This window comes from Canis aureus, chromosome 3, assembly GCF_053574225.1.
Source record: "Canis aureus isolate CA01 chromosome 3, VMU_Caureus_v.1.0, whole genome shotgun sequence".
Classification (NCBI taxonomy): Eukaryota; Metazoa; Chordata; class Mammalia; order Carnivora; family Canidae; genus Canis; species Canis aureus.
Window position 1 is genome coordinate 47,986,313 of NC_135613.1, and position 12,501 is coordinate 47,998,813.

At 42.9% G+C, this 12,501-nt stretch overlaps 1 protein-coding gene across 5 annotated transcripts in view; it reads left to right on the plus strand.

The window, feature by feature from the left end:
* The window catches only part of PRPSAP2 (phosphoribosyl pyrophosphate synthetase associated protein 2), a 49,008-nt gene extending 36,982 nt beyond the window's left edge, over positions 1–12,026 (plus strand). For all 5 annotated transcript variants that reach the window (XM_077892408.1, XM_077892411.1, XM_077892409.1 and 2 more), the window contains 3 exons: positions 4,274–4,344; positions 7,938–8,084; positions 11,517–12,026. In XM_077892408.1, the coding sequence (XP_077748534.1) occupies positions 4,274–4,344; positions 7,938–8,084; positions 11,517–11,675 (377 nt within the window). In that variant the 3' untranslated portion in view covers positions 11,676–12,026. The remainder of the gene's footprint in view (positions 1–4,273; positions 4,345–7,937; positions 8,085–11,516) is intronic.
* The last annotated feature ends 475 nt before the right edge of the window (positions 12,027–12,501 follow it).

Below are 12,501 nucleotides of genomic sequence, written 5' to 3' on the forward strand. Positions count from 1 at the left end.
TTTTTAAAACATCATAGTGCATAAAGGAAGCCATCAGTGTGAAATCCAGAGACACAGCACTTTCATCTTTTGGTCAGCCACTTTTCATGGTTTCCTTCCTTGGGTTATGGGGCTGCAGTGCATACGGTACAGAATGCATATGTTGCTCCATAGCACACCTTCTCCCAGGTGATTGGAAACTTGTAGAAAGAACATTTTTAATGGCTGTTGAATATCCCATCTTAGGGATGTGACTTTTTTTTTTTAAGATTTTATTTATTTATTCATGAAAGACAGAGAGAGAGAGAGGCAGAGACAGAGGCAGAGGGAGAAGCAGACTCCATGCAGGGAGCCCAATGTGGGACTCGATCCTGGGTCTCCAGGTTCATGCCTTGGGCCGAAGGCAGGCGCTAAACCGCTGAGCCATCCAGGGATCCCTATGGATGTGACTTAAACCTAAGCCCAACGAGGGTTTAGCAGGTATTTGTTTTTGCCTATTTTTTTTTCTTTTTTTAAGATTTTATTTTAGAGAGAGTGGGGATGAGGGGGAGGAGCAGAGGAGGAGGGAGAGAATCTCCAGCAGACTCTGTGTTGAGCACAGAGCCCCACACAGGGCTTGATCTTAGAATTCTGAGATCATGACCTGAGCTGAAACCAAGAATTGGATGCTCACTCAACTGAGCCATCCAAGCACCCCAATGTTTTCGCCTGTTCTTTGTCTTTATATATAATGTTGCAGTGCACCTATGTGGGTAAACACTTTGTCTATACCTGGGCTTATTCATGATAGGATTCTAAGAGTGAGACTTATGAGTCCAGAGGTAAGCCTGTTCATACGGCTTTTTGTCAGGTTGATTCCCTAAAGGCTACACCACGTTGTATCTTTTGCTGGTGTTGGTCAGGTGCCTGGGAAAGCAAGTGTGGAAAATTTAAAAAAACGACTTCAGTTTTGGGATTTACCTTGCTTTGTTTGGTTTTACATTTCTGCCGTCCCCACTCCCCCACCTCTGCCACCTAGGATCACATTGCATTCTCTTGTCCTGTCTTTAGCCTCTTTTAATCCACAGCATTGGTTATCCGCTGCAGGGAGAGGGTGGCATGGAGTTTGTCCCTTGAGCACAGTTGGACGTGTCTGCATACATTTTTGGTGGTTGAAATTGAGGGGCCTGTTACTGTCACCTAGTGGGAAGAGGCCAATGATGCTATAAACATCCCATAACACATAGGACAGTTCCCACCGCAAAGCATTATCTGACCCAAAATGTCAGTGGTGCCCAGGTTGAGAATCCCTGATCTAAAGCACTCCTACTTTTTTTCTTTAGTGACACTGATCTTTCTTTAAAAATTGTACACAACACAGAATCAGCTGTTTTAAAGGCATTGAGTACATGTGCGGTGCTGTACAACCACCGTATCTTCCTAGTTTCAAACATTTCATCACCCCAGAGAAACACCCTTACCTATTAAATAATCACTCCCCACGCTCCCTCCCCCCACTAATTTACTTTCTGTTCCTATGAATTTGCCTGTTCTAGACATTTCATATACATGGAATCCTACAGTCTGTGACCTTTTCTGTCTAGTTTCTTTCACTGAGTACGATGTCTTTGCTGTTCATTCATGTCTTTGTATGGACCAGGACTCCATTCCTTTTGATGGCTGAATAATACTCCATTGTGTATGGATATGCCACAGTGTGTTTATCCCTTCGTGCACTGATGGACACTGGAGATGCTTCTACCTTTGGCTATAAGGCTGTTATGTTCATGTGCAAGTTTCTTCCAGACATAGGATTTCATTTCTCCAGGGTCTATCCCTAGGATTACAATTGCTGGATCATATGGCAATTTATGTTTAACTTTTTGAGGAGCTACCGAACTGTTTCCCACAGCAGTTGTACCATTTTACATTCCTGCCAGCAAAGGTTAAAGGTTTTGATTTCTCCACATCCTTACCAGCATTTATTTTCTGATTTTTTGAGTATCATCTTCCTACTGGGTTGAAGTGCTGCATCGTTGTAGTTTTGACCTGAGTTTCCCTAATGGCTAATGATGTATCTTTTCATATGCTTGTCCATTTGTGTGTCTTCTTTGGAGAACGTCTATTGAAATTTTTTGCTTATTTTTAAATTGGGTTGTTTGTCCTTTTATTGTTGAGTTGTAAGAGTTCTTTGTGTATTCTAGACAGTTGACTCTTAATAGAAAATACATATATTTTCTCTCATTGTGTAGGTCATCTTCACTTTCTTGATAGTGTCCTTTGATGCACAGAAGGTTTTAATTTTGATGAAATCCATCCAGTTTTTAGTTTATTGCTTATCTTTTGGTGTCATAGCTAAGAATCCTTTGCCAAATCCAAGGTAATGAAGATTTATTCTCATGTTTTCTATCTAGTGTTTTATACCTTTAGCTCTTATTTTTTAGATCTTTGATACATTTCAAGTTCATTTTTTGATATAGTGTGAGGTAAAAGTACAGCTTCATTCTTTCACGTGTGGATATCGAGTTTTCCCAGCACCGCTTGTTGAAAAGTCTGTTCTTTCTTTATGAGTGGCCTTGACATCCTTGTCAGAAATCAATTCTAAGTGTTGTCCTTCAGTGGTTGAATGGATAAAAAAATGGATGAAAAAACTATTATTCAGCCATAAAAAGGAAATACTGCCATTTATGGCAACATGGATGCACTTTGAGGATATTGTGCTTAGTGAAATAAGACAGAGAAAGACAAATACTGTGTGATGGCACTTATATGTGGAATCTAAAGAAAAAGTCGAACTCAGAAACAGAAAATAGAATGGTAGTTGCCAGGGCCTGGGGGTGCAGAGGAAATGAGATGTTGGTCAGGGTACAAACTTCCAGTTGTAAGATGAACAACTTCTGGTGATCTACTAGCATGGTGACTATAATTAATAATGCTGTATTACGTACTTGAAAGTTACTAAGAGAGTAGATATTAAAGATTCTTGTCACATACAAAAAAAAATCGTAATCATGTAAAGGTAATGGTCGTGTTAACTAATTTTACTGTGCTAATCATTTTGCAGTATGTACATGTTTCAAATCATTATGTTTTACACCTTAAACTTACACAATGTTGTATATCAGTGACAACTCAAAAAAAGCTGGTGGAAAATCAATTGACTATGGATGTTTGGGTTTATTTGTGGACACTCATTTCTGTTCCATTGATCTTTGTATCTCCATCCTTATGCTGCTACCACATTTGAGTCATACAGCTTTGTAATAAGTTCTCAAATAGGGAAATGTGAGCTCTGCACTTTTTTTTTTCTTTTTTAAGATTTTATTTATTCACGAGAGACACAGAGTGAGAGAGAAAGAGAGAGAGAGAAAGAGGCAGAGACACAGGCAGAGAGTGAAGCAGGCTCCATGCAGGGAGCCTGATGTGGGACTCGATCCTGGGTCTCCAGGATCAAGCCCTGGGCTGAAGGCAGTGCAAAACCGCTGAGCCACCCGGGCTGCCCAAGTTCTGTACCTTTATTCTTTCTTTTTTAGAGATTGTTCTGGCTATTCGGGGTCCCTTATATTTCCATATTTTAGGATTTTAGGATCAGGTCATTTCTTCCAGAAAAGCAGTTGGAATTCTGATAAAGATTGTATTGAATCTCTAGCTTACTCTGGGAGCACATTCCCATCTATACAGTATAAATGCTGTGATCCATGAACACCATGGGGTGTCTTTCCGTTTGTGTTTTTAGTTTCTTTCAGCTGTGTTTTGTAAGTTTGAGCATACACGTCTTTCACTTTATTGGTTAAATTTATTTTTAGGTATTTTAGTCTTTTCAGTACTTTTACAAGTGGAATTTTCTTCATTTGTTCTTCAGATTGCTTGTTGCTGGTATGTAGAAACAGCTGATTTTTGTGTGTTACCTTGCAACTTTGGTGAATTAGTATATTAGCTTTAGTAGTTCTATGTGGATTCTTTGGTATTTTTTTATATGTAGAATCATGTCATTTGCTAATAAAGATAGTTTACTTCCTTCTGTCCAATTTGGATATGTTTTATTTTTTTTCTTGCCTAATTGCCCAGGCTAGTACATCCAGTACCTCGAGTAGCAATGGTGAGAGTAGGCATCCTTGTCTTGTTCCAAGTCTTAGGGGAAAGTTTTCAGTCTTTCATTAAATATGAAGTCAGCTGTGAGTTTTCCATGGTTGCCCTCTTGCAGGTTGCGGAGGTTCCCATCTGTTTTGAGTTTCTTGGAACTTTTTGTCATGAGACATTCCTTTCTAAAGGCTCTAATCTAGAAACTTGTGTGTGTGTCTTTTATTCTGACCAGTGCTGATTCCCAAAGAGAAGCCTCCAATCACAGTTGTAGGTGACGTGGGAGGAAGGATCGCCATCATTGTGGTAGGTAGACCTTTTATTATTATTCATTGTTATTCTCTTGTGTTATTTGTGAATTGTGTGGGGATAGCAGTGTGGCCAGGTGAATCTCATTTAAGTTGATACCTTGTGCTAAATGTTTACTTTGGTCACAAAACTGAAAATTGTTACCATTAGTTTATTAAGAAATTTTAACTAACTGCTTAGTTAACTAAATATTATGCAGCTGTTTGTCATAACATAGAAAATTGTTTTATGATGAATAGAAGTAAGGTACAAAATTGATGAAAACTGTTTAAAATGCACATCCTCTTGCACTTCACAAAACCAGTGTGCCGTAGGAGTACGTTTAATGCTTGTATAGTTAGAGGAAGGATAAGATGAACACGTGGGTACCCTGCTGCTTGGAAACAGAATGTTGTCCTGTCCCCTTGAAGCAGCCTCGGCTTCTCCCTGGTGTCTCTTCTCTCTGCTCCACTCAGAGGTTGTCAGCAGCCTGAAAGTCATCGTTCATGCCCTTACTAGCTGTGACAGTCTGCCATAAGTACATGTACCCCAAACACTAGGTGGTTCTGTCTAGCATGTTTTTGATGTTTGTATAATGACGTCTTTGTGTACTTTGTGACTTTTGTTCAATGCTGTTTTGAGATTTCTCCATGTAGTAACATGGTTGTACATTATTTTTCCTTATTGCTCTGCTCTGTTCCATGGAACAGCCATGATACAACGTACTGTTCTCCAGGCATTGAACATATAGTTTCTCTATTTCCAAATAATACTGCTCTGAATAATCTTTTATTTTATAATTTTGTAAAGATTTTATTTATTTTTGTGAGAGAGAAATGTATGTGCGCATGAATAGAGAGAGGGGGAAGTAGACTCCCTGCTGAGTAGGACACCCAACATGGGGCTCCATTCCAGGACCCTGAGATCATGAGCTAAGCCAAAGGCAGATATTTAACTGACTGAGCCACCCAGGTGCCCTGCTCTGAACAATCTTGCGCCTATTTTCTGGTGCATATGTAAGATTTTCTTGGTGCCTGGGAGTGTGGTCATTACGTCTGAAGGCACACACATTTCTAGCTTTACTGGCTGGTGCCAAACTGTTCTTAAAGTGGCCACACTAGTTAACCAAGACTCCATAGTGGGGGCCCCACATGCTCCCCCATGCTTGTAATTTTGTTTATGAATTTCTGAATTATAAAGTTTTTTCTGAATTAAGGAATCTCTGATATCACCCTTTTAATAAATACTCATTAATTTATTCCTCAGTTAACAAAATCTGTAGTAACAAGATGCTGTGAATTCAGTAATGCTTTTGCTCCCTTTCTAACTGCATTTAAAAAAAAACAATCTAGGGATCCGTGGGTGGCTCAGCGGTTCAGTGCCTTCCTTTGGCTCAGGGTGTGATCCTGGAGTTCTGGGATCGAGTCCCACATCGGGCTCCCGGCATGGAGCCTGCTTCTCCCTCTGCCTGTGTCTCTGCCTCTCTCTCTCTCTCTCTCTGTGTCTATCATAAATAAATAAATCTTAAAAAAAAAACAATCTTTTTATTTTGAAATAATTATTGATTGGTGGGAAGTAGCTCCCCCCCCCCCCCAAGTTATATAGGGAAGTCTCTTGTTCTGTTTATCCAGCTTCCTCCTCTTTGCTTAACTGTGATGCAGTAACATAATCTGGAAATTCAGATCACTACGACCCACACAGCTGCTTCCGATAGCACCAGTGTGACCTGTGTGCATATAGACGTGTGCAGTCTTATCACACATGGAGCTTTCTATAACCACCACCACGGTCAGCTACTCCATCACCACAGAGCTCCTTCATGCTACTCCTTTATCGTCACACCCCTCTCCTGTGCCCCTGACCCCTAACTTGTGGCAGTGACTCATTGGTCCTCTGTATAATAGTTACTTCAAGAAAGTCATATAAGTGGAGTAAACAGTCAGGCAGCCTTTAAGATTGATATTTTTCACTTAGCGTGCTTCTTTGGAGAGCCACTCAAGTTCTAAGGTATGTTAAATACATACTTTCAGGCTGAGCAGTTTTCCGTGCAGGTTAGTAGCACAATTGAACGGCTTACCCATTAACATGTGGATTGTTGCCATTTTTCTGCTATTAGAAATAAAATTGCCATGAACATTTGTATATGAGTTTTTGTGTGAACGGAGTTCTACTTGTGGGATAGATGCCCGAAAGTACAATTGGTGGGTTGCATTGTGATTGCAAATATAGGATTTTTTTTTTAAGGCAGAAAAGCTATGATTTATTTATTCATTCATTTATTTGATTTTTTAAAAAATTTCAGAGAGAGTGCACAAGTTGGAGCAGGGGGAAAGGCAGAGGGAGAAGGAGAAGCAGGCTCCCTGCTGAGCAGGGAGCCCAACACGGGGCTTGGTCCCAGGACCCCCCAAGATTATGACCTGAGATGAAGGCAGGTGTTTAACCAACTGAGCCACCTGGGCACCCCAGTTTAACTCCGTTCTGATGGTTTCTACCAGAGCTAGCGTCAGAGCCCCACGGGTGAAGGGTCAGCCCCACAAATCTGCCCCCACCCTACTTCAAATGCCGTTTGCAAGTATTGCAAGTACAGCCCTGGGTTGCCCAAGCTTCTGTACAATCTGGCCACAAATTAGAGGCTCCTATGACCGACCCCTTATCAGATTGGATTAATTTGCTAAAGTGGGTCACAGAACTCAGGGAAACATTAATATTGGCCAGTTTATTAAAGGATGTCATAAAGGATACCGATGAAGGGATACATAGGATAAGACCTGGGAGGGTTCAGAGCACAGGATACTCTGGCCCTGTGGAGTTGGGGTACTTCACCCTCCTAGTGTGTGGGTGTAGTCACCAATCTGGAAGCTCTCCAAACCCTATACTTTTTGAGATTGCTATAGAGGTTTCATCACATAGGCATGATGGATTAACTCCATTTCCAGCCCCTCTCCACTCTCTGGAGAATGGACGGCTGGGAATCCCAGGCTTCTCATGGCATGGTCTCTCTGGTGACCAGCCCCCATTCGGGAGCCTGCTGAGGGTCACCTCTTTAGAATAGAAGATGCTTCTGGTGCTCTCATCACTTAGGAATTTCCAAGGGTTTTTGGGACTTTGTGCCAGAAACTGGGGGCAGAGACCCCTCTATATATTTTCTACCCCATCACACTGGGAGCCTGTGGTGCATAGGTAGGAAACCATGGACTGCGTATTTTGTTAAAACACTATTACTGTCTGTCCCATTATAAAAACATACGTAGAAAGCATACTTCCCTTGTGCCCAGTGGAGAAAATATGGAAAATAAGGAAAACCAACAGGAAAGGAAGAAAGGGCTAGCTAGAGTGAAGCACCTCCAGTTTTATTCTGCATTTCAAAAAAACAAAAACCCTTCAGCAAACATCGCTAGAGCCCCTGCAAGCTGAGGGCGCAGTTCCCGACCCACTAGGGATGATGTAGAGCCTCGGGTGTGGTCCAGAAGTGTACAGGGAATGCAGTGGGGGCACGGCGGCCAGGTCACCATGCCACCCAGACATGTCCACACCCTTTCTTTTTCCTGGTTGTGTAAACCCACCTTTGCGCCCGTGTTCACATACCCTATGCTCCCTCTGTGACTTGACAGGATGACATAATCGATGATGTGGACAGCTTCCTCGCTGCAGCTGAGACCCTGAAGGAAAGGGGCGCGTATAAGATCTTTGTGATGGCCACTCACGGCTTGTTGTCCTCAGATGCTCCCCGGCTGATTGAAGAATCTGCCATCGACGAGGTAACTGCCAGCACTCTGGGCAGCATGCCCTGGCACCTGTGTACCTCCGGGTCCTGGTTATAGAGAGTTGGTGACGAGGGTGTTATTCTCTGGTTAAGAATGAATTCACAATGTGGGTTGTGTTTGCATTTCATGGATCCAAAGCCTTGCTCTTCTGCCCACAGTAGTAGTTAATAAGTTTACTGACTCATAAGTGGAATATGCAGTGTGTGGTGCTGTGTACAGTCCCCCCACTCCGTCCCCTGAACTCCCATCACAGCCCTGCATGGTCCCTGTCGGTATCCCTGTTAGAGAGACAAGTCGTGCATCGGAAAGGTTAAGTAACTTCTTAAGGTCACACAGTTAGTAGGCTGAGCATTTATGATCAGACCTTAACTTGCATGCTGCCAAAGCCCGGCTGTCTTGCTGGTATGGACGCCTGTGGTATGAAATTGGGGGAGGAGGGCAAACAGGGCCATTGTCCCAGGCTACCTGTGGCTCCTACGAGGCTGAAGCGAGGCTGTCCTGGCTTACTGCCCCTGCTTTGTTCACCCCCCGCCCCGAGGTCCCCTGGCTTGTCTCCTTGTTTGCTTTCACTGCATAAATTGCATTTTTATTCTTTTAAGAAATGGAGGTGTTTTGCCCTTTAGATTCCTGGGAAATGAATCTTACATTGGTCAAACTCCTTTTACTTGTCTGAATCCCACACTTTTACTCTTTGGCAGTACACCTTCCTGAGCCTGGCTCTGTGTTGATGGGTTCTAGGTGCCTCCGCACAGTCAGAGGCCAGTCTGGTGTGGCTTGGATCAGATCCAGCCTCCTTACTCAGCTGGACAGACACCCTAGGGCTCAAGAATACATGAAAGGACAAATCCAACACGAACTTCACATATCACATAGACTGAGAAGACTTCAGGCCTCTGGCAGGCCTCAGCTGCCACGGTCCAACCACGTGGTTCCCACGGGTGCTGCATGTGGCACATTTGAAAGAGCAAGCCAGAGGAGTGTGGGGGCCAGGCCTCCTAGAGCAGACCAGACTTTGGAGAGGAGGCATAAGAGCAGCAGAAGTGGACACAACTACACCTGAGTCAGGTGTGGGAGTCTTGAGGGAGAGGCTGCCTCTGCAGATGGGCGCCCTTGTGTCCTGAGAGGGGCCTCTGGCACCCATGCCCGGAAAGGGGGAGTCAGGCCAGTAGCTAGTGGCTCAGTCAGGTTCCGAGGTTAGGAACGGGGTGGGAAATTCAGGTTTTTCGTGTAAACTTCCAGACAAAGCATGGTCGTACAGTAGATTATAAATAGTGCAAGAGTGACGACGGAATCCATAAGTCAGGAGCTGGAGAGAGAGGCTGCCATCCTCATCTTTTGGAGCAGGAGCCAGTAGACTCTGCTCGGGGTTGATAAACCAAGATTTGAGGTGGTTTTCTTTGTTTTAGTTAAAAGAGTTGAATGAAATGTCCAGAATAGGCATCCCTAGAGACAGTAGATTAGTGGTCACCAGGCCTTTGGGGAACGGTGAGGTGAGGACTGACAGCGAGGGGGTGCAGGGTTTGTTTCGGGGAGACATAAGAAACCCAACTGTGAGTGTCGCGAAAACCAGTGAATGTACACTTCACAGGGTTGATGGGATGGTACATGAATTATCTCAGTAAAACTGGTACTGGCGAAAAGTGGTTCAAATAAATTTGGAGGATCTATTCCCCAGTGAGGGTGATAACTGGTGAGGGGCCGAGGCCCACGAGGGAGCGCCATGCAGGGTGTGCAGGCACAGCAGCACTACCATGTGAGAGGTGCAGACTGGTCTGTGTTTGGTTCCAGTGATGGTACTTTTATGACTACTTGTGTTTCCATTTTTTGCCTCAGTTGCCAGGAATATCAGATTCAAAATGGGGAGTCAGCAAGAATCAGATGAGGTAGCTTTTCATGCTCCTGGTGCTGGTTCTGAATTATCCCTGACCGTCTCTATTTCAACAATCTCATTGTGTGTGTGCGTCTTTATTATGAGCGGTTTTGAGGCTTATTTCAGAAATAGGGAGTATAGATTATAAATATAATTTAAAAATCATCCCATCTCCTGTTTTTTTTAAAGAAGGCTGAGGTTTTTTTTTTTCCATTTGTAGCTGTTGAAAAAAGTGCTTGCTTGTCTTTGATTTTTTTATCAAATCTTAATTTAAAAAAAAAACAACTTTATTGAGATACAATTTACATATCATGCAGTTCACCTATTTAAAGTATATTTGCTGGTTTTTAGTGTAGTCACAAAACTGTGCAGCCCCCATTCTCATCTCCCCAGAAAGAAACCCCAATTCTCATTAGCAGCCACCCCCCATATTTCTTCTCTATTTACTCAGCTTTAGGCATCTAGTAACCTTCTTCCTGTCTCTATAGATTTACCGAATCTGGGCATTTTTTTAAAAAGATTTTTAGTTATTTATTTGAGAGCGAGAACATTAGCATGAGGAGGAGCAGAGAGAGCAGGATTGACAGAATCAGACTCCCTGCTGAGCACAGAGCCCAATGTCAAGCTTAATCCTAGGACCCTGAGATCATGACCTGAGCCAAAGGCAGACACTTTTCTGATGGAGCCACCCAGGTGCCCCTGGGCAATTCATATAAATGAAATCACATGATGTTGTGACCTTTCGGGTCTGGCTTCTTTCACTTAGTGTGTGGTTTGCAAGTTCATCCGTGCCAGAGCAGGGTATCAGTACTTCATTCCTGTTTGTTGAGTATTTCATCCAATGGAGATACCACATTTTGTCTTTTCATTCATAAGGTTATGGAGATTTGAGTGGTTTCCACGTTTTGACTCTTGTAAATAATGGTGTCATAAACATTTACGTACAAGTTTCTGAACAGAGATGTGTTTTCGTTTCTCTTGGATCCTATGGCAATTCTGTCTAATCTTTTGAGGAACTTCCAGACTGCTCCCCAAAGTAACCAAACCATGTTACACCCCCACCAGCAGCGTATGAGGGTTCCAGTTTCCCCACATCCTCACCAGTAGTTCTGACTCTTTGTCTTTTTTGCCTGTAGCTGGCTTTGTGGGTCTCAGGATATCAGATCTTGACCTAAGAGACACAAGTAATGGGGACACCTGGGTGGTGTAGTCGGTTAAGCATCTGGCTCTTGCCTTTCAGCTTGGGTCCTGAGGTCGAGCCCAAATCGGGCTCCACAGTCAGCAGAGTCTGCTTAAGACTCTCTCCCCCCTCCCCCTGCCTCTTCCCTCTGTGCGCACGCTCTCTCTTTCTCTCTCAGATAAAGTAAATCTTTAAAAAAGAAAGAAACACAGGTAGTGTTCACATTGATTGAAAACATCGTTGAAGGGATGATAGTAGACTTACTGTCCTGCCAGGTAGAACTGCAGAGATTTGAGAACATGTGGGATTTTCATATCCAGCCAGGGAGCTTCCTGCTTTCCTGATGTTCTTGGTGTTTTTTCTTCTTGACTTGCAGGTGGTGGTTACCAATACGATTCCACATGAAATCCAGAAGCTCCAGTGCCCCAAAATTAAAACCGTGGATATTAGCATGATCCTTTCAGAAGCCATCCGTCGGATTCACAATGGGGAGTCCATGTCCTACCTCTTCAGAAACATAGGTTTAGATGACTGAACAGCTTTCTTTTCTTAAAACTCCTGAGGGCCAAACTGGAAGCAGAGAGTACTGTGAGGGGTCACGCCTGACGTGATGTACTTCCCAGGGGCCGTTTGTGCTTTGTTCCTTCCTTTTTGTTAATTCCTACAAAGATAGACCAATTTTTTATGTCGGTTTAAGTGTTTGTGAGTTTTGGGGGCGATTTTTATAAAAGAAAAACTATATTCTCTTCCTAAATGAATTAACAACCTGGTTTGTAGTTTATTTCAACAATAACCTGGAATAACATTTTTAAGCTCACAGACCCTGCCTTTTTCCAAACTTGCTGACGCCCAAGTGCTTAAAAAAAGTTAATGAAATCAAGTGGTCAAGTGTAATCAAGTGTAATACCTATGATTGAAAAGCCAAAAAAGATTATAGTGTTGAATCCCAGCAAATGATGTTTTTAGAAATGCTTTTATAGACAAGCATATGTGAATGATTATTACACAACCATTATTTATTTTCTGCAACAAAAGAAGGAATAAAAACTTACGTTGTGTGTGTTTTTTTAAACTTTGTGTTTTGGCAATTGTTTTATAACTAAAATAAAATGAAAGCTGAATATACGTGGCTGTGGATGTTGAAATGTTCGTCTGCTTGTTGAGTCTTCTCCTCTGCAGCTTGTCATGGTGACTCAGTAGCCTCTCAGGAACGTAACGTTTCCTGTTCTGTTTGTCCAGGACCTGCACATTTCTGATGCACAATCACTTGGCTGTGGCAGGAGAGGAATTCGAGTCCCAGGCCGTGAGCCACGGGGGGCAGGTCAGCGAGTTGGCGTGAGCTGCCACCTGCATCTTGGCAT